At 35.7% G+C, this 21,996-nt stretch overlaps 2 protein-coding genes and 1 pseudogene across 5 annotated transcripts; 2 read left to right on the top strand and 1 right to left on the bottom strand.

Moving 5' to 3' along the window:
- Positions 1-1,309: 1,309 nt before the first annotated feature.
- On the bottom strand, positions 1,310-4,436 carry LOC104704806 (uncharacterized; annotated as a pseudogene).
- An 8,701-nt stretch (positions 4,437-13,137) lies between these two features.
- LOC104701680 (uncharacterized) lies at positions 13,138-14,364 on the top strand. Its single transcript, XM_010417418.3, has one exon. It carries the CDS (start codon positions 13,295-13,297, stop codon positions 14,138-14,140), a length of 846 nt encoding a protein of 281 aa, XP_010415720.1. The 5' UTR covers positions 13,138-13,294; the 3' UTR covers positions 14,141-14,364.
- Positions 14,365-16,481: 2,117 nt separating this feature from the next.
- Positions 16,482-21,996, top strand: LOC104701679 (beta carbonic anhydrase 4). Of its 4 annotated transcripts, none has more exons than XM_010417415.3 (10): positions 16,482-16,810; positions 17,418-17,503; positions 19,058-19,122; positions 19,510-19,650; positions 20,156-20,204; positions 20,486-20,602; positions 20,728-20,781; positions 21,195-21,283; positions 21,375-21,480; positions 21,576-21,996. In XM_010417415.3, exons 2-10 carry the CDS (start codon positions 17,450-17,452, stop codon positions 21,741-21,743), a joined length of 843 nt encoding a protein of 280 aa, XP_010415717.1. In that variant the 5' UTR covers positions 16,482-16,810; positions 17,418-17,449; the 3' UTR covers positions 21,744-21,996. The 4 variants fall into 4 exon arrangements, with proteins under 4 accessions (XP_010415717.1, XP_010415715.1, XP_010415716.1 ...); XM_010417413.3 differs by having other exon boundaries at positions 17,402-17,503; XM_010417414.3 differs by having other exon boundaries at positions 17,397-17,503.

Raw genomic sequence — 21,996 nt, 5'->3', positions numbered from 1 at the left:
AACTCAACACCGAAGCCCAACAAGAGTGTAAAATATGCTGCATCAGGTCCCACCGGGTAGGGGAAGATTCGACCACGAATCTAGAGGCTCATTATCACCGTGAAATGGAGAAAGATGTTTGACATTAAAAACGTCCGACGTCCGCATGTCCGGTGGAAGCTTCACCTTATAGGCATTAGCATTAATACGTTGTAACACTTTAACAGGTCCAATCTTCCTCGACTTCAGCTTATTATACTCCCGTGCTGGAAAACGATCCTTAGTGAGGACAATCCAAACTAAATCACCTGGCTGAAACTCCAATGCTCGACGCTTAACATCAACAGCCGCCTTATACTTCAACGACGCATGTTCTAAATTTTCTTTGGCTTTAAGGTGAACATCCTGCAAATCATCAACAAAATCAACAGCTTGGCCATGTAGACGAGAGCGATCTAGCAATATTGTTAAATCCAATGGGCAACGAGGAACACTTCCATAAACCACACAAAATGGTGAATAGCCAAGACTTCTATTTAACGCATGATTGTGAGCAAACTCAGCTTGGCACAACTTGGCATCCCAACTTTTGATATTATTACCCACTAAACAACGTAAAAGATCTCCAAGGGCTTGATTAGTCACTTCGATTTGACCTTCAGACTGAGGATGGTAAGCGGTGCTCATGTTTAAACTTGTCCGGAGTAATTTCCACAAAGAGCGCCAAAAATGACACAAGAAACGAGTATCACGATCAGAAACAATGGATAAAGGCAACCCGTGAAGGCGATAGATTTCCCGAAAGAACAAAGTTGCCACACTAAGTGCATCAGTCGTTTTCTTTCAAGGAAGAAAATGAGCCATTTTAGAAAAACGATCTACCACCACAAATATAGAATCGTTACCTCGTTGTGTTCGCGGGAGCCCCAAAACAAAATCCATACTAATATCAGTCCAAGGTTGTGCTGGAATGGGCAATGGAAGATATAACCCAGCATTAGATGATTGCCCTTTTCCTTGTTGACATACAGGACAACGTTCTACAAAACGTTCCACAGCCCGTCGTAAAGAACGCCAAAAGTAAGAGGTTGACTCTTAATGCAACGTACGATCCCGTCCAACTTGTCCCTCATTGTGTAAGTCTTGAATAATTTGAAGGCGTAAACTACAAACAGGAACACAAAGGCGCAACCCTTTGAAGAGGAACCCATCATGAACGACGTAGTCAACGTGTAGCCCTTGTTCTGCCGTGAGAAAAATCTTAGAAATATGGATTTGTGGAATACAATTCCGCAAACGAAGCAAATCCCGGAACAGAAGTGTGAACAGTCTAGAGAAGGGAGTGTCGTCGGCTCAATGCGTCTGCTACACGATTCGTCGCACCAGATTGATGTCGAATCGAAAATGTTAATTGTTGGAGGAAAGCAATCCACGAAGCATGACGAGACGAAACCTTTGATTGACTGTCTAAGTGGCGTAAGGTATTATGGTCAGTGAAGAGGACAAAGTCACGGTGGACTAAATAATGACGCCAATGCTTGACAGCTTGCACAATGACATAAAATTCAACATCATAAGTGCTATAACGAACACGAGCTCCCGATAACTTCTCACTATAATAAGCGATGGGCGTCTGGCTTAAAACTGCGCCAATGCCTACTTTCGATGCGTCATAATGAAGTTCAAAAGTCAATGAAAAATCCGGAAGAACCAAGATCGGAGCAGAGGTGAGTTTAGTCTTGATCAGCTGGAACGTTTCGGTTGCTGAGGGATTCCATTCAAACTTGATTTTCTTCATACAATCAGTAATGGGAGCCATGATCGTACTGAAATTATGCACAAAAAGTCGATAAAAAGATGCTAACCCGTGAAAGCTACGCACCTCCGTGATAGTGCGTGGAATAGGCCAGGAACGAACAACCTCTACTTTAGTCGGATCAACTACTAACTCATGATTAGACACCACACATCCCAAAAAGAAAATCTCCGAAGTTCCAAACTCACACTTATGTTTAGCAGCAAATAATTGCTCCTTGCATAAAACTTGAAGAACCTCACGAAGATGAACCACATGATTAGCAACGGAAGAGCTAAAAATGAGAATGTCGTCAAAGTAGACAACCACGAACTTTCCAATAAAAGGTTGAAGAGCCTGATTCATCACACGCATAAATGTGTTTGGAGCGTTAGACAACCCAAATGGCATCACAAGCCACTCAAAAAGTCCTTCACGTGTTTTAAATGCAGTCTTCCATTCATCTCCCGGTTGAATACGAATTTGATGATACCCACTTTTCAAATCATTTTTGGTAAAAGTCGAAGCTTTTCCAATTTGATCCAACAAATCATCCAAGCGTGGGATAGGAAAACGATATCGTATAGTGATATTGTTGATAGCGCGACTATCAACACATATTCGCCATGTTCCGTCTTTCTTCGGAATAAGTAAGGCGGGAACAGTACACGGACTAAGGCTCTCTCGAATATGGCCTTTAGTGAGAAGGTCTTCCACTTGTCTTCGTAGTTCCTTATGTTCTTGTGGACTCATTCTGTAATGAGGTCTGTTAGGTAGTGTTGCACCTGGAACAAGATCAATACGGTGTTGAATATCCCGTAACGGTGACAGTCCAGTGGGGAGTTCACCCGGAAAAACGTCAACAAACTCAGCTAACAACGACTCAAAAATTGGAGAATGCAAAGAAGGCAATGATGCCAATGACGGTTAGTAACAAACAAAGCCCATGCGATGCCTTCGGTGCGAAATTCTTCCTCAAACGTAGCGAGAGAACAAAGTGAGGACTGGCCGTGCTTGTTAGAAGTAGTAGATGTCTTACTCGAACTAGAGCAAGAGGGACCAGGTAGCGATGGAGTCGGTGGTGTGAGTAACGGTTCTCGAGATAGAAGCAATAAAATCTTATGGGCCTCCCAGATGAAGGCATATGTGTTATTAACACCATCATGTGTAATTTTACGGTCGTATTCCCATGGTCTCCCAAGAATCATGTGACATCAATGGGAGCAACATCAAAGTAAAATTGATCCTTATATAAAGGACCAATCGAGAACGGGACCATGGCTCATTGTGTTACACGCATGTCCACGCCGTCTCTCATCCATAACAAAGAGTACGGTGTTGGGTGAACCTCTACAGGCAGACCAAGCTTGGTAACCGCATATTCAGCAATAATATTGCGACAACAACCAAAATCAATGATGAAGGTGCAACTACGATCTTTAATCGTACATGTAGAGCGAAAAATATTCGTCCGTAGCCAATGCTCCTCACGCTGTTGTGGTATACGACAAACATAGTGAGAAACCAATGCCATGCCATGATCACCATGCGTTCGCTGAACAAGATTGTCGGATTCCAAGTCGTCTCCGTCTCACGAGACATAGTCGTCAACGTTTTGAGCATCAACATCCGCGATGAGTCCACATTTCTTCTGGTTGGGACAAGCGGTTTGACGATGACCTCTTTCACCACAAGCATAGCACCGTAACACATTCAATCTAGGTGGAGGACGCTTCAAGGTTGGATCATCATCAAAAGTTTTGCCATCGGAAGGGGCTCCAACGGGGTCAGTTTTGTGATGAGGAGAGGCGCTTATGGATGCTGGTGTGGAGTCCACAAAATGGCTTCGCGACGATGTCGAGACCCAAGAAGACGAACGAAGTTGCTGTTCAAAAGATGTGGCACGCCGGTGTGTTTCAGCAACGGTAGTAGGGTCGAACTGAGCCATTGCATTCTGGATTTGAGGACGTAGCCCACCAATAAACCTTGAGACAATTTGGGTTGAAGTGTCATATATGTCGTTTCTTGTCAATAATAAGTAGAACTCCTCTGTATAATCATCAACTGACTTGGAACCTTGTTTCAAATTTTGCAACCTCGTATACATGGTGCGTTCATAATTATGTGGAAGAAACGTCGCACGCAGCTTCTTTTTTAGTTTTTCCCAAGTGTGAATTGGCTCCCGTCCCGAACGTATACGAGTGGCTTTAAGTTGTTGCCACCAAGAGGCAGCGTGATCACAAAACTTTGTTGCAACGAGCGGCACTCTACGGTTTGCAGGAACATCTTTGAACTCTAAGATTTCTTCAACAGCAACAATCCAATCTAACAGAGAGTCACCACGAAGGCCACCATGGAATTCTGGGATGTCAAAGCGAAAGCCACCTTCCCAACGTGTGTCCTGGATTCACTGGTCTTGACGGTGGTAATGAACGAGGTCACCTTGTTGATGGTCTATGTTGACCAAAACATTACGAGCATCGTTGCCACCGGCTTGTTGTTGGAGTGGTCGTGGATTTGTTTGATTATTCCTCAACACATCACACAGGTTTTGAATGGAAGTAGCAATTGAAGTCTGCAAATTTTCCTGCATCGTAAGTAAGGCTTTGGATAATTCCTCCCAGTTTTGAATTGGAGCTTGGTCCTCTGGTTTTGGAGCCATCATGAAAGAGGAAGAAAGAACACCAGGAGCGGTATGAATCTGATACCAGATGATGAGAGGCGGAAGCTATAACAAGAGAGACGGGGCGATGTTTAGACGGAGAAGACGTAGGCTGTGTGAAGGTGGAGTGTTGCTCTGTTTTGGTGTGACAAAAACAGAGTATCAAAAGAGAGAAGACGATGGTGATGATAAGACGTGGGAAAGAAAAGAGATAGAGTTGGGATCTCTTCCAGGAATTGATCTCAACAAGGGTTGTGCAAGTCCTCCTTGCAGGGCTCTAAGTAGGGATGTTAAAAGTGGGTTAAAACCCAATGGGTACCCAAAACCCATGTTTAATATCGGGTATGCGGACCTGTTTTTTCAGTAAAAAAAAATGGGTTTAAAACGGGCGGGTATCCAAAATTATAGAGTCTTACACGGGTTTACCCAATAAGAATATGGGTACCCACGGGTTTTTTTCTCTCACCTATCAGATACCAAAAAGACAAAATTTTATATTTTTCCTCTTTGGAAAATCAAAACACGAACCCTGAACCCTAGTCCAATTGATTTTGTTTGTTTATGTGTGAATGATTTTATATTTTGTGGGATTTCGTTGGGTCTCAGATCGATTTGAAAACTTAACAATTCCGGTTTGGTTTGATTTTGTTCATGTTCTGAAATTTTCTGAAGTTAGAAGCAGTTCTCGTGGTCTATGATCGTAACTCCGAAGCAGGTACGAATCCTCTTTGATTTTCATTTTCTGGGTTGGTTTTAAATTACAGCCTTTGATTGTGTGTGGAATCAAGTTTCAATTTTGAATTAGCTTTAAGCTTTGATCTGTCTATATAATTTATGAGTTTGTATCGATTTAGGGTTCTTCCATGTGACCCCTTTTCGATTACTTTTCTCTTGTATCGATTTAGGGTTTTTATTAGGTATATAATCTTCTTGACTCGATTCTTTCCAACGGCAATGGCTAAACTTTCACAAGTCTTATTCATTTTTGTGTTTTTGTGTCTTATCGAGTCAGTCTTAGAGTTAAGGTTAGTGATCTTAAGAGTCACTTTAGAGCAGTATAAGTCACAACTTCCTTCTTACGCATCATGATCTAAGTTTATCTTGTTCGGAAATTAGTTGGTTTGGTTGATGTGTTATAGAATGAGAAAAACTTGAAATGCTGAGCATTTTTTTCTTTTCTTTTCTTTATAGAATGGATTCACAATCATTGGAGACAATGGCAGCTTTAAATGCTGAGCATGAATATCATGCAATGAATGAAGATGGCCAAGAGGCTGAAACTCAAGGAGGAGCACAAAGTGAAACGCAGCCTACTCAAGAGACTACTACAGACCAAACGGTATTTAACTCTAATAAACGCTTAAAGTCTGATGTTTGGAAAGAGTTTATACCAGTAGAAGGACTAGGAACAGATGGTAAACATAGAGGTCGTTGCATTCACTGTAATAAGAAGATGATTGTAGAAATTAGTCAAGGAACATCATCTGTTAAGCGTCATTTAGCTATTTGTCCAAAGAGACCTCCAGAGCTGAGTAAAAAAAGTGAGTATGATCAGAAAGTAGATCGTGAAATGGTTACTGAAATTATTGTATACCATGATATGCCTTTCCGTTATGTTGAATATGAGAAAGTGAGAGCTAGAGATAAGTATTTGAATCCAAACTGTCAGCCGATATGTAGACAAACTGCTGGGAATGATGTGTTTAAGAGGTATGAATTGGAAAAAGAAAAGGTGAAAAAGATCTTTGCAGGATTCAAAAGAAGAGTATGTTGTACAGCTGATTTGTGGACAGCTCGTGGCACTCTCATTGGCTATATTTGTTTGACCGCCCATTATGTTGATGATGAGTGGAGGTTGAACAACAAGATTCTAGCATTCTGTGAAATGAAACCTCCACATACAGGTGAAGAAATAGCTAATAAAATTCTTAGTTGTTTGAAGGAGTGGGGTTTAGAAAAGAAGATTTTCTCTTTAACTTTGGATAATGCTAAGAATAATGACAGTATGCAGAAGATCCTTAAGCATCGTCTTCAGATGATTAATGGTAATGGATTGTTGTGTGATGGGAAGTTTTTTCATGTCAGATGTTGTGCTCATGTGTTGAATCTTATTGTGTCAGAAGGTTTATCAGTAGCTACTGATTTATTGGAAAATATTAGAGAGAGTGTTAGGTTTGTCAAACTATCTACTTCTAGGAGAGAAGCATTTGCCGCATGTGTTGAGAGTGTAGGGATTATAAGTGGTGCTGGATTATCTCTAGATGTCCCTACACGTTGGAACTCAACATATGATATGCTTGCCAGAGCTTTAAAGTTCCGCAAGGCATTTGTTAGTCTAAAAGAATGTGACAGAAATTACAAGTCATTGCCTTCCGAGGATGAGTGGGACCGTGGAGAGAAAATTTGTGACATCTTGAAGCCATTTAGTACCATCACTACTTATTTCTCAGGTGTCAAATATCCTACATCGAATGTGTATTTTCTGCAAGTTTGGAAAATTGAGCGTCTTTTGAAGAACTATGCAGTTTGTGGTGATTTTAGAGTAGAAGAGATGGCTAGGAAGATGCGGTTGAAGTTTGATAAATATTGGGATCAGTACAGTATCATATTAGCTATGGGAGCTATCTTAGACCCAAGGTTAAAGGTGCAAATTCTTCAATCAGCTTTTGATAAATTGGATCCGAGTACTTCTAAAGAAAAGGTTAAGGTTGTTGTGAAAAATTTAGAGGATCTTTACAAAGAACACAAGGAAAAAGTTTGGACTTCTTCAACTTTCTCAACAACACAAACTCCACTTGATCTTCTTAATGAATCACCACTAGAGGATGATCCGAATTATGTAAGTATTTTTCTCCATTTATTTAGTGTCTTCTTAATGAATGCATGATGTGTTTGTATGAGGTTTGTATTTTTGAATGCGGTTTGTATTTTTGAATGCAGGATGTGTTTGAGCTTGAGAGGAGCATACAAGCTGGTTCTGACAACACAAAGTCTAATTTGCAAAATTATTTGGAAGATCCAAGGCTAGATTTGAGGTCTTTTACAGATATGGAGGTTTTGAGCTATTGGAAAGGCAATGGGTAACGCTATGGTGATTTGGCTTCTCTAGCTTGTGATGTTCTTAGTATTCCAATTACCACAGTGGCAGCAGAGTCGTCTTTTAGCATTGGAGGTCGTGTATTGTGTCCTTACAGAAACCGCCTCCTTCCAAAAAATGTACAAGCTTTGCTATGTACTCGAAACTGGTTACGTGGTTTTGCTGAGTTAGAAGGTAAAAACATAGTCCAAATTTTTTTTTAAAAAAAATTTCATTGTTTTGTTGATTTATATTTTCAAATTACAGGTGACATTGAAGACAACTTTGATGATGGAGCTGAGTGTACTACATCAGTGGCAAGTAGCTCAGGAGTATGAACCTTTTATGTGTTTATGTTTGATTGTTGTTGCCTTGTGAATTTCTAAACATTTTATGTATTTTAACATTGCAAAACCTTTTATGTATTTAACATTTGTTTTTAGTTTTTGCTTAATCTAATTAGAGTTTATAAACTTTTGAAAATTGTCACAGATATAATAAAATACACAAAATACATAATATAAATCATATTTGTTTTTGGTATAGAAAAGCTATAGACACAAAAATACACAATGCAAAATGCAAAATACATCACATGAGACAAAAAAATTCGGGTACCCACGGGTTTACCCACAAGAGTTAAAACCCGTTCGGGTTTACCCACCAGACCTAAAACCCGTTCGGGTTTTTTGAATTTGGGTTTTTTCTGAGCAGGTTTTTTTCGGGTTCGGGCCGGGCCGGATTTTTTCACCCACCACAACATCCCTAACTCTAAGACAAGCTCTTTTTGGGTAGTTAAAACTACCTCTTTTTGGTAACTTAAAAAGTAACAAAATCCACACAAAAATCGTTTTACATTTTCAATATATACTTCAGTTTCAATTTTGTCATTTCCATTAAAAAAATTAGTAAAGAATTAAAAAAAAAAATCTTCGTTAGAAAAAAAATATTGTTATAGATAAATTATGTCTATCACGAGGTATTTCTTATTAAATGCATTTTTATAAGGAGGTTAAATCCGCATATTACCTCCTTATACGCTAATTAAATATATATTATATAAATCCATCTTTGATATCTATTAGATGCATTTAATGAGATATCATTGTACTCCTGCATATTACCTCTTTATATGCTAATTAAAATTTCCAATTTTTTAATTTTAGTTATGAAATTTTCGTTTTTTAAAGAGGTTAAATCTGCATATTACCTTCTGATACGCTAATCAAATATATATTATATCAATCCACCCTTTGATATCTTATTAAATGCATTTAATTAGATATCATTGTACTCCTACATATTATCTCTTTATACGCTAACTAAAATTTTCTATTGTGTAATTTTAATTGTGAAATTTTTGTTTTATAAGAAGGTTAAATTTGCATATTATCTCATTATATGCTAATTAAATATATATTCTATAAATCCACCCTTTTGATATCTTATTTAATGATGTAGGCTCTGTTCTTATTTAATGATGTAGTATCTAGACGTAGTATTTGGATGCGACATCTAGATGATGTTTGTTTGTGTTATTGGTTCATGTGTCCATAAATTGTATTTTGATGCAATTACGTTTGTTTTGTAAGTTGATATTTGTATTTGGATACAATATATGTAAAAGATCAAAAACGCGATTTTGCGGTTTTGGCGGAAAAACATAATTTTGCAGTTTTGGCAAAAAAACGTGATTTTGCGGTTTTGGAGGAAAACGTAATTTTGCGAGTTTGGCGAGAAAAACAAGATTTTGTGGTTTTGAAAAGAAAACGAGATTTTTTTGGTTTTGACGGGAAACTAGATTTTGCGGGTTTTAGCGAAAAAAATAAAATTTTGCATTTTTTGCGGGAAAACGTAATTTTGCGAATTTAGCGGAAAAATGAGATTTTGCGGTTTTGATGGGAAAACGAGATTTTACGGTTTTGGCGGAAAAATGAGTTTTTGCGGGAAAACAAGATTTTGCGGTTTTGGCGGAAAAATGAGATTTTGCGATTTTGGCGGAAAAACGAGATTTTGCGATTTTGGCGGGAAAACGAGATTTTGCGATTTGGAGAAAAAACGAGATTTTGCGGTTTTGGCAAGAAAACGAGATTTTGCGGTTTTGGCAAGAAAACGAGATTTTGCAGTTTTGGCGGGAAAACAAGTTTTTTTGTGTTTTTTCGTTTTTGGCATTTTTGGCAAGAAAACGAGATTTTGCGGTTTGGAGAAAAAAACAAGATTTTGCGGTTTTGGTGGGAAAACGTAATTTTGCGGTTTTGGCATGAAAACGTTATTTTGTATTTTTATGTTTTTGGTGGAAAATCGTAATTTTGTGGTTTTGGCGGGAAAATAAGATTTTGCAGTTTTAGCGAGAAAAATGAGATTTTGCATTTTTACCAATTATGGATGAGTTTACCTCATCCAAACTCTCCAAAAAAACTCATCCAGAAATTCGGTTTTTTGGATGAGTAATTCAAAAGTCATTGAGATACCTAATCGAGTTCATTTCTTAATTCTCACTAATCGAACAATAACATGCATATGCATCCAGATACTGCATCTGGTTCACCAAACGAACAGCACCGTACTCATGCATATTATCTCTTTATACGCTAATTAAAATTTCAATTTTGTAGTTTTAATTATGAAAAATATTTGAAATTCTTGTATAACTATAGTTCAAACACTTTATAATTAAAACGATCAACTGAAAATATAGATAAGCGGGATGATAGGTGGAAGCCAAATCACAAAGGAGCCTCAAGGAAAACTCGCTTCTCATATCAAGCTAAAGGCATGCATATCACACATTCACATTTAAGTAACACAAACATCTACAACTAAAGATCACCGCATATCATCACTTCATATGGGTAATTCTCTCTAAGCCTAAACTTTTCAAAGTTAGTTTATGACTTAAAGTAACTAACATTAATGTTGTATAAAACTTAAAATGTAATTAATTAGGGTTTTTAAAAAAAAAACTAGTATTGAATCTGTTAGTTGACTTGTTTCGATTTTATTAGGTTCAATATTTAAATACAACAATCGATATTTAAAAGTAACGTACGTTTTAGTAGATCTACGGTATACCAGTACCACATATATTATCACAACTAGACTTTGAACCCGACAAAACCGATGTGGACCGAAAATCCAAAGCCTAAGAAATATCCCAAAGATATCCAAAAAAAAAGCATAATCGAGAGTTTCAATCGAAATTTCAAGAAAAATATCTACAAAGGAACCAATTTGAGAACCGTATCAAAAAGGTTACAAAACTTAACACATAAATCGTATAATGAGTTCATGACCCGGGCCGTTATAAACGCTGCTAATCGCGTTGACCATAAGCCACATTGGTCAAGATTCACCAAAGGCATACTACAACGTTGTCGTTGTTGTAGGTCAACTTCTCAAACACAAGAAAAACCAAGTGAGAGCTTCTCGAAGATTTCAAACTTTTTTCCTGCAAAGGTCAACACGTGCACCTCAAGCCACCTTCCACGTCAGCACACATGTCAGGACATTGAACAAGTCCGGGTTCGGGTCGAACAAAGTGGTTCTGTAACAAGATAACTACGATTCTACCCCTCTGTTATTATATCGGCCGTCAGCTTCTTCTCATGTTCATTTGCCCATCACGCCATGACGCGCTTTTACTTCCAATCAGCAAAAAGGGAGATAAGAGGAAAATGCATTAGAAAATTCTTATATTCTTTTTTTTTTTCTCTTTATTAATTGGTGAAATGTTTTTATAATAATTTGGAGAGAATAAAAGAACCTAACTTAGTGTGTGTTTTATAAGATTTGATTGGAGGAAAGTCTTTTTTATTCAGATTTTTGTTCAGCTAAAAAACCCAAAGTTTTCTTTTATTTTTTTATATTTTTTTTGGTGAAAGGGTTTATATGCTTACCCATCTTTTAGATTATCTACTTTGTAATGTATCTATGAAGGTAAGGTTGATTCTAATTACAAGAAAGTCTTCAATTAGTTTTGTTGTTCTAGAATCTCAATTCATATTCAACGCAACAAAAGAAAAATATATAGATTTGTTTTGTTAGATACTAGGATTTCACCTGCGGTATACCGCGGAACTAAATTATTATATTTTAAATAACAATTTTTAATTTATTTAGTTTTCAAATTATCATTTAATTAACTTTTGTCTAATTAATTTAGAATTTTGTTTGGAATTTTTTTTTCTTCTTCTTACGTTTTATAAAATTTATAACTTAATTACACTAAATTTGTTATTAGATAAAATATAAAATTCTAGATTTTTTTGTTCTCTAGAATTAAACAGATGTATATGCCTATATAGTATGTTAGTGTATATTTTGATGTGTATTTAATTTTTTTTTGTTTTTGGAATATTAGGAATGTGCTATAGTATGTGTAATATTTTATAGTTCATATACTAAATAATTTATAAGTTAATTTTCAAAACTATAATTACAAATCTATAGTATATATGAGATAAATTAATAGTTTTAGTGTTGGTTCTATAGTCTAAAAGGCGGGTCAGACAACATGTTCAAAGATTTTTAATCTGCAAAAACTCATCATACGAAACCCGTGAAAATAAAATTAACTTTAAATACGTTGAGATCAAAAATCTCGGCCACGGATCCTCCTCCAAGATCGAAAATCAATTCGTTTATTGATTAGGCCGATTGTTTAGGAAATTTGTGTATGGAGAAAATATTGTTTTGTAAAATTGGAAACTTAATATTAATTAAATTAATTATAAACTTCATATTAATTAAATTAATTATAAACTTAATAGTTAATACTTAATGTTAAAGGTAGGGCTGGGCATTCGGGTAACCCGTTCGGGTTCGGATATTACTCATTCGGGTTCGGGTAAATGGGTTTAGAAAAATAGAACCCATTGAGTATTTTTAGATATATGGGTTCGTTTCGGTTTGGGTAGTATCGGGTTCGGGTCGGTTTGAGTTACAAATTTTAGAACCCGAACTACATGGTACCCAAAAAAATATAATTAAATTTAAATAAATTTAGTTAAATTTTGACTTACATAACAAAATATTTTAGATATTTTGATTATTTTTGATATTTAGGTATAAAACTAAATGAAATATTCAAAATTATAATCATAATTTTGGGGTAATTGCATTATATTAGTGATAAATATTATAAATATGTTTATATGTTCGGATTTAATGGGTACCCAAACGGGTACCGGGTATTACCTGATCCTAACCCGAACCTATGGATATTAGAAAATAGAATCCACTTAATGGAAGTGTTTCTATTGTTTTGGAAATTTATTTAGGAAGAGAAATCTTATTTTCAAAAATAAAAACTTAATATTAATTAATTAAATGAAAAACTAATTAATAATTAATAACAATAGCATACTTGTAAATAGGTATGAATTTCAAGATTTATTTTATAAATGTCTAAAAAAACGTATATATAGACGGATAAAATTCATTTTTGTTGTAGACCAATTTATCAAGTGAGCTTTGACCGGAGATTAACGACGATATTTGACCATATTATTTTAAGTTTTTCACAGTCTCATCATTAAAAAAAAAAGAGAAAATAATATTTTAATACAAAAAATAGGAAAAAGAAAAAGAAAAGAAGAGGTGTTAAGATTTGGGAGCTAATTAATAATAATATCACAAACCATATATAAAAAGAGAGCAAAGGCTTCACCTATTTTTATCAAATCTCAACAAAATACTCTTCTCTTATTTTCAGACAAAACAAAAGAGAAAAAAAACTTTTTTTGTGTTTATGTGTTTTGAGATCTGATTGATAAAAAAAAAGATGCAAGTTGTTTCTCCTTCATCTCCGGCGCAACAATTCGCCGGAAAAGAGAGGTTTTTAGAGGTTTACGGTAAATTAAACAACGAATTTGGCTCCAAACTAAAGATTGGTTCTACAACAGAGCAAGAACATAGAGATCATCATCATAATCTTGATAAATCACGGTTGAATCAGAACAAGACCAAAGCAGAATCTGATGAGGAAGAAGAAGGAGAAGAGTTCTCATTCGCAAGTATAAACGCAGAGAATTCACCAATAACCGCAGAAGAAGCGTTCGAAGACGGTCAGATCCGACCGGTTTATCCTCTGTTTAACCGGAATATTTTCTTCGACGATCCAAAGGAAGAAACTTTACGTTCACCTCTCAAGAAACTCTTCGTGGAAGCCACCACCACCGCGGAGGACGAAGATGAAGAAGAGCCGATGGGTCCTTATTGTTCATGGAAAGGTCGTACGGTGGTAGAAGCATCACCGGAGACTTGTCGGAAAAGTAACTCGACAGGGTTTTCGAAGCTATGGAGGTTTAAAGATCTTGTTTTGAGAAGTAACAGCGATGGTAGAGACGCGTTTGTGTTTCTAAGCAACGGGAGAGATGGTGACAAGAACCAACCAACTTCTTCGTCTTCGTCGTCGTCGGTGAAATCAAAGAGAACGGAGAAAGAGAAAGAGAAGACGAAAACGGAGAAGAAGAAGAAGAACATGAGAACGAAGTCGGCACATGAGAAATTGTATACGAGAAACAGAGCAATGAGAGAAGAAGGTAAACGAAGATCGTATCTTCCCTACAAACATGTTGGATTCTTCACTAATGTCAATGGTTTAACCAGAAATGTTAATCCTTTCTGATTAAACCGATCCGTATCAATTTCTCTCTCTACCGACAACTCTTATTATGCCTTTGTGTATATAATATCTAACCTTTTTTTTTTTTGGGTACCTTTTTGTATTATAAAACGGACCTTCTTTTTTTTGTTAAGTAAAAAAAAAAGTGAAATTTACTTATTAAATTTCTCAATGTGTCCATTTGATTTGATATTGTGGATAAAGAACGAGATTCACCGATCCTTTTATGTTGTTGGCATCTAAAAGATTACCCTAAATCTTTTTTCCCACCCTCAATCTTTCTTTCTTTCTTTTTTTTTTTTTTTTTTTTTTTTTTGTCAAAACACCCTCAATCTTTCTTTAGCTATGAAAGAATGTTTTTACTCATTTCATCCAATTTCAGAAATGTATAATAGAAATTGGTAGTTTTTTGGTCATGTAATGTAATCTATATACTACACAAGTAAGTGTAATAGATCAATGGATTTATTGATTTTGATGACACGTTTTGATAGACCAAAGCATATATACGAACAAATATTTTTAGTATCAGTTTGTACAAAATGTTAGATCCACAAGAATATTTTTAAAAGATGCTAGAATAATAAGTACGGTATTATATCTCTATCTAATTTGATTAACGAAGGCCGCAGACCACATGTAAAAAAAAACATTTTAGAGGTGTGGCTACTGGCTACAAATTAGTCGCATTTATTTTTGATAGCTTAGTTTCACAAATTCTGTTTACCGACAAAATTAACTGTTTAGATGAGGACAAAAAAGAAAAGGTAAAAGAACGAGAGAAGGTTAGTCTCTGTAAAAACCCTAAAATCGCCGCGCGAGAGAGAGCTGCCATCAACTTTGATTTGCCTCTCCGGTTGCTCTTCCGGCGCTGGAGAGGGCTCTGTCCCAAATAGTTTTCTTTTTTTGTAGTTCCTTTTCAGTTTCCCGCCTCTTGCTCTGTTGTCGCTGTCGGTTGGGTGCATCTAGAAGGTGGTGGATCCGGTGATTCCTTGGTGTGTGAAGCGAAGATCTGTTGGGTGGAGATCGCCGGTGAAGGCTCTGATACAGATGTTGGAGAACAGCGTCGACTCTTAGCCATGTCTGGTGGATCTGTGGCGATTCCGTTTTCGGTTTTGTCACTGGCGGTGTGTGGTGAGAACGGTGGTCTGTGGGCTTTGGAGAGTAGTGAGGGCTGAAGCTTTCTTCGACGAGATTCAGTGGTGGGGTTTAGGTTCTTCTTCAAACCTTACCTCTCATATCAGCCATGGCGGTGTCCTGCAGCAAGGGGTGGTGGCGTTTTTGTTTTTTTTTCAGTCCGGCCAAGGTGGTGAATGCCTCTTGGTCGGGTCAGTCGGATGTAGTGTCTGTTTTAGGTTTAAGACCGGAACAGGGAAAGCCGGAGAGACCAAGCTTCTCTGATATTGCGCCTCTGGGTGTTGAAGCTATTGAGACAAGTTCTATACGTCGATCATGAGGATCTAATCGCTGGTTTTTGAGTTGTTTTCAGTAGTAGCTTAGGCATCCTCTGTGTTAGTATTTGTTTTCGTGTCATTGGGTCAATTTAGGTGGTTTAAGAGATGATTTCACTCTGAGCCGTTGAGTGTTATCTATCTCATTGTGGTTAAAAAATGCAATGGTTCTCGATTGGATAGCGTTGGATATACCTTGTGTTCCAAGTCTATGGAGGTGAATGTAATGTGTCTTTGATTTGGTTGTAACTTTGATTTAGTGAATGAAAAGTTGATGTTTGAGCCAAAAAAAGAAAAAAAAAACTGTTTAGATTGTCGTCGAAGTACAAACCACACTATTGGAACTTTGGTAGTGACAAGTGACAACACATCTGCTAACCAAACTCAATGTCTCCTCCGGAAAACAAGATTACAACAACTAATATAGCGTTATATGTATGAGGCCCATGTAAAATAGTTGGGCCAAGAACAAGAATCATAGGCATGTAATCCTGGTCCAGGGTGACGAACACCACTCAGAAATAGATAGTTTATAATATTCTTGTAGATAGATTCATCAAGCCCAATAATTTTCTGGTTTAGGATTCAAAAAGTAGATTAATAGTAGTATTGTTGACTCAAAACAAACTTATAATTTATAGAATTAAAAAAAAATTGTCAATAATAAAAAATTTGATTTAATTTCTGTTAGATTAATGAAATTCAGAATATTTACGTGAAAGCATATATATAGATGATAATCATCTGATTTATCTTCTACCATTATTTTTAGTGTTTTCTCATGATATCAATAACTAATATATTAAATATACAGAGATCTCTTATATCTGGTTGTGATTTTTACTAAATAAATAACAGAACCAAATAAAAAGAAGAAGAAAAAAAAAAAGAACACATGGAAGAAGAAGAAGTCCTGCTTCACTCACCTTTCGCTTTCTCTATCCCCTTAACAGAGCTCCCCCACATTGCTCGAACGGTCGTCATAAATTCCTTGTTACCTCGAAAATCCAAAATCCCCATATCCCTCCAATCTTCTATCCAAAATAAACATATAAATTAACATTTTTTTGGGGTTTTTTATTATAATTATTAATAATTCGATTCCCCAAAAAAAAACTTTGCCTCATCATCTTCGAACTGTTCCCACGTCCATAAGAGTTTTTCGAGGAGCTAGAGAAAGAGCGTTACCCAAGTGCTTCATCTTCATTCTCTTAACACTTAGGTAACTTTTATCTTTTCTTATCTCAATTTCTTTGAACAAAACCGAATCCATTTTTTCCACCAATTAAAAAAGAAAACACAAGAACTTCGTTTCACGTTCATGTTTGAAAAAGGAAAAAAGACGAATATATACAGTATAATATAATGATGTTTGTTTGAATTGTGGTTTGTTGACAGTGAGCCCATTTGTTTTCCCGAAATAGGTTAAGAACTTAATAGTATAATAGAATAAACACTTCGTGGCAACGAATATAGTCTTATACAATAATGGTTAATGGAAATGAAATTGGACCTTCGGTCCTAATGAAAAGCCAGCTTGCGTTTCTTGAGCATTTTAAGCCAAAAAAAAGTTTGAAAATTTCTATGCATATTATATAACTGGAACTAAAGAGTCATAGAACCATTCCGGATTTAGATCATCTATCTATTTTTAATATTTGTGCTGCATTATTTGATCTCTAAATATAATAAAATTACAAATCTGTTATGAATATGCCGACGTGAGAGTAATCAATAATGTAGTCGATTTGTAAGTTACAGTGTGACGTTTTCTCAGAAGTTTATTTAGATGTATTTTTTTTTTAAAGGATAGGTGTTGGACTGGACAGGTCTCAAGGAGAAGCAGAAAGAGATCAGGTTCATGGCTCCTGCATTTGGCAAATGTTTCATGTTCTGCTGTGCTAAGACCTCCCCGGTATGTCCGAGCTATTCATTTGTCAATTTATTTACAATTGGGTAACGTAATAGATTTTGGATTATTTTAGTTGATAGTGCTAGTGTTTTTGCACCAAATTATATTATACTTTTTGGTGCAAGCACCAAATTATTTAAAAGTGACGAAACTGAATCGAAAAAGTAATGAACTAATGCTGATTAAAAAAAATGCTGACGCGTAGAAGCCAACTGGCGAGTCGGTTACAAAAACATGACCGCGTCAGCTCGTAGGCTTGCCTTGGTTGACTTATCCTTCTATGCCATTGGCCACCAGCCCATCGGAAAAGACGCAGACCAAATTTGCTTTATATATATAGCCTTTACGGAAAGAACCAAAAAAAAAAAAAAACTGATCATTTGCCACGCTGCGTTTTGTTTACTTTTTTAGCGATCAGTTTTATGGTCAAACTATAGTAATTTATTAGTACTAGTAAAAATGACTTACAGCGTCAATCAAGAAGATCAACATATACATACATGTAGTGGTAGCATGTCATGTATAGTTGACTTAAATATATTTTGATGAAAATTAATTTCTGATGATGAGGGGCATCTTGGCGCTGGTGATGGCATGTTAAACTCATGCTTTCTCTAATTTTGTTTTGTTTTGTTTGTAATCCCATGTTTATACCATATCCTGCATGATGATTTCTGATTACTATTCGTATGAAAAAAAGTTTTCCCAAACAAAAAAAATTGATTGATGTAAACCCAAAATAAATAAAAAAGTATTCTTTTAATTATTGGGTATGAGAAACCTAACACAAAAACTGTACCACTACATATATAAAGATAAAGAAGTCAAATGAACTGTTGTAGTCAAATAAGGTATAAACTGGGGTGAAATTTTATTTTCTATATATATTTTTTTACTTTCTTATTTTTTTCTTTACCTCCAAAAAAAAGCAAATGGATTTTTATTGAAAAAAATCATCAGTACCACGGAGAATATAGAACCTAAAAATATATTCAGAGCATATGTTTCATTCTTTTACTCCCCATACCATCCACAAAGACATAAGCACATGCTTATTCTCTCTTCCTCAATCAACATATTCACCCCCCCCCCCCCCCCACACTATTAAAAATAGTTTCCTCCAATCATTTTTTTATTTTATTATAATATAATCTTCCCATTTTTGTGGAGTTACTTTTTTCCCCTTGGAAGAAACTTTTTTATTTTGGTAAAAGAGTTGAACACACACACCAAATGGGCATAAGAGAGAGAGAGAGAGAGAGATCACAGGTCTATAAATACCTACTAGCCCAAGACTAATCCCATCACACACAATTCACAACGAAAAGAAAAGCATTAACTGATTTTCACATTCTTCGATAAGGATTTCTTAAACTTCTCCCTCTGCTTTTGTGTAAAAAAAACAAAAACCAAACCTTCAAAGGTCCCTTTCTCAAATCATCATCATCATCATCATCAGATCCCAAATTCATGAAATTCATTACTTTTTTTTTTTTGTTTTTCCTTCGATTTCACCCAATTAAAACTACCTTTTTTTTTTGTTTTGTTACTATTTAGGAAGGAGACGAAATGGACACAGACTCGTACGAAGCCGCCATTACAGGACTCAAGGATCTTCTCAGGTACGCACACTCTCTCTCTCTCTGACTCAAAAAGGACAATTATTTCATCAACTTGTCGGTCATATCCACTGTTCATCTTTCAAACGCTTTTTTCCCAACAATCATCATCATCATCATCATCATGCTTAAACGGCAAAATCAACGCCATCGCCATAGCATAAACTCTTGCGTTGAATCGGAAAAATAAAATAAAAAGTTGCGTTTGTTTTTGATTTCCGCGTTTTTTGTTTTGATCAAAGAAAAAGTTAAGTAGGGATGTCATACACGTGGATTGATCTTAGCCGTTGATCACTAGATCCTACTTCTTTGCCTTGGGGATAAAGTTTTTTTTTTTTCACAATTTAATTATCTCTGTTTTTTTTTGTTTTTGGTTAATGGGGTATATAGTAAAAAAGCGGATCTTGGAAACGTAGCAGCCGCGAAGATCATAGCGTTGACGGAAGAGCTAAAGGAGATCGATTCAGACAACTCAGACGCGATTGCACGAATCAAGTCTGGTTTCACCCATTTCAAAACTGAGATATACTTGTGAGTATATATCCTTTTTTTTTTTTTTTGTTAATTTTGTTTAAAAAATTAGTTGTGAGTATATTACTAAAACTTTATAATGGGTTGGTTATTTTAAGGAGAAAGAATATAAATTTAATTCGTTTTGTTCTTCTGTAAAGAATTTTTCATGACGGTGAAATGGAATCAATTGGTCCATATCCTTTTTTTTTTTTTTCTATATGTGCTTTGAATAAAGCAAACACATATAAATGATAGGAATAGTAGGATAGTGCTCTATCAACTTTTTTATTTTGTTTGGGGGTATCCTTCTTTGTGTATTACAGTTTTATTCATCGGATAGTGCTAAAAAAAAAAAGTTATTAATTAAAAAGCTTATTAATTTAGTCGGATCGTGCTTAGTATTCATAAAGGGCTATAATGGGATTCAATTAGTATATGCAGTAACAGATACATATACACTATGAATTTTATAAGGTTGATTTCATTATTATTATTATTTTTTTGATGAATGTTTTTACTACAGGAAGAATGATGCTCTGTTTAATGATCTTGCCAAGGGTCAGAGCCCAAAGGTTTTCTCTCTGTTCAATTACTTTTTTTTCTTTCTTATTTGACTAAATAATACGTAAGAAAGACTAAGAGAAATTGGTTTAATAATACGTACAAAAGAGTATGAATGCTTTAATCCAACGTCTGATCTTGACTTTATCAATACTAAGCTAACGCAATTCTTAATATGGACCCCGGTCCACCTTTCTTCTTTTGATAGATTAAAAGTTTGATTTTTTTGTTTAATAAACTATAACAATTATAAAAAATTTGAATTTTTTTTCTAATGACTTTGTTGTTGCAGTTTTTGGTATTTGCTTGTTCGGATTCTCGAGTTTGCCCATCTCACATCTTGAATTTCAAACCTGGTGAGGCCTTTGTTGTCAGAAACATTGCCAATATGGTTCCACCCTTTGACCAGGTTCCCATACCCTAAACCCATTTCACAATTCTTCTTCTTTTATCATAATTACATCACACAAGAATTGTCTTCCCTCAACTATTATAAGTAACAACAACACATTGGCTTTGTGAATAATATTTCAGAAAAGACACTCTGGAGTTGGTGCCGCCGTCGAATACGCAGTTGTACATCTCAAGGTACGTTTAGTCCTATTTTTTTTTTAAGGATAGACACTTAGATTAATAAGATTAAATAAGCTATAAACTTTGTTTCTTTCTAGTCAGTAATCAATCACCCAAAGTTTGGCTCTTTTTTTGATTGTGCTCATTATTAAAGTCGTTGGTTATGTCATTTTGCTTGCACATGGTTTATTTAGTTAGTACTACTAAAAGTTGATGGTCTATCTAGTCACTGTGTTTTTTGGACCCATCTCTCTCATCCACCAAACCCTCTTCTCCTTTTTTTTGCCACTTGGATTATCCTTTTTAAAGTAAAGTTGAATCATTTTTGGATAATGTTTGAGAATTGAAATGGGTCTTAATGCATCAATTTGCAGCTACTTTTTTATTCTTAGGCAACAGTTGTATTAATATTGTTAATTTATTTGTAGGTGGAGAACATTCTGGTGATAGGCCATAGCTGCTGTGGTGGCATTAAGGGACTCATGTCCATTGAAGATGATGCTGCCCCTACTCAAAGGTAATTTAGAGAACTGATTGATCTTGACTTGTCCTGAGTTATGAATCAAGAGATCACTAACGCAATGCCATAAATCCTCTAAAAATGACAGTGACTTCATAGAAAATTGGGTGAAGATAGGTGCAGCAGCGAGGAACAAGATCAAGGAAGAACATAAAGATTTGAGCTATGATGATCAATGCAACAAGTGTGAGAAGGTAATAAATAACAACAACTCTTTACTGTTTAATGTTCTTGATAAGAGAGACAAATGCTTATTAAACGAATGTTAATTTTGTGTTATCTTGTGCAGGAAGCTGTGAATGTGTCGCTTGGAAACTTGCTTTCGTATCCATTCGTGAGAGCGGCAGTGGTGAAGAACACACTCGCAATCAGAGGAGGTCACTACAATTTCGTGAAAGGAACATTTGATCTCTGGGAGCTCGATTTCAAGACCACTCCTGCTTTTGCCTTCTCTTAAAATCAAGAGAAGACACTTTTGATTTCAAGGAATTTATAAACTCTTTTGAGATAAGAAGACACTTTGACTCATCTTTCTTCTTCTCTCCATGTTGATGATTCCTCTCCAACTCCTTTGGTTTCATTTCCTTTTTGTTTTTTGTTAATTCAACTTTGCTGCTTATATTTCAAAAGCTCAAACAATAAAAGCTGTAACCAAACGTTTGAAACTTTCTATATTTCGTGTAACTGATGTTCGAACAAAGATTTGAACA

The sequence above is a fragment of the Camelina sativa genome, chromosome 7 (genome assembly GCF_030686135.1).
Source record: "Camelina sativa cultivar CO46 ecotype springtype chromosome 7, ASM3068613v1".
Lineage (NCBI taxonomy): Eukaryota > Viridiplantae > Streptophyta > Magnoliopsida > Brassicales > Brassicaceae > Camelina > Camelina sativa.
This window is presented reverse-complemented; position numbering and strand designations above follow the sequence as displayed.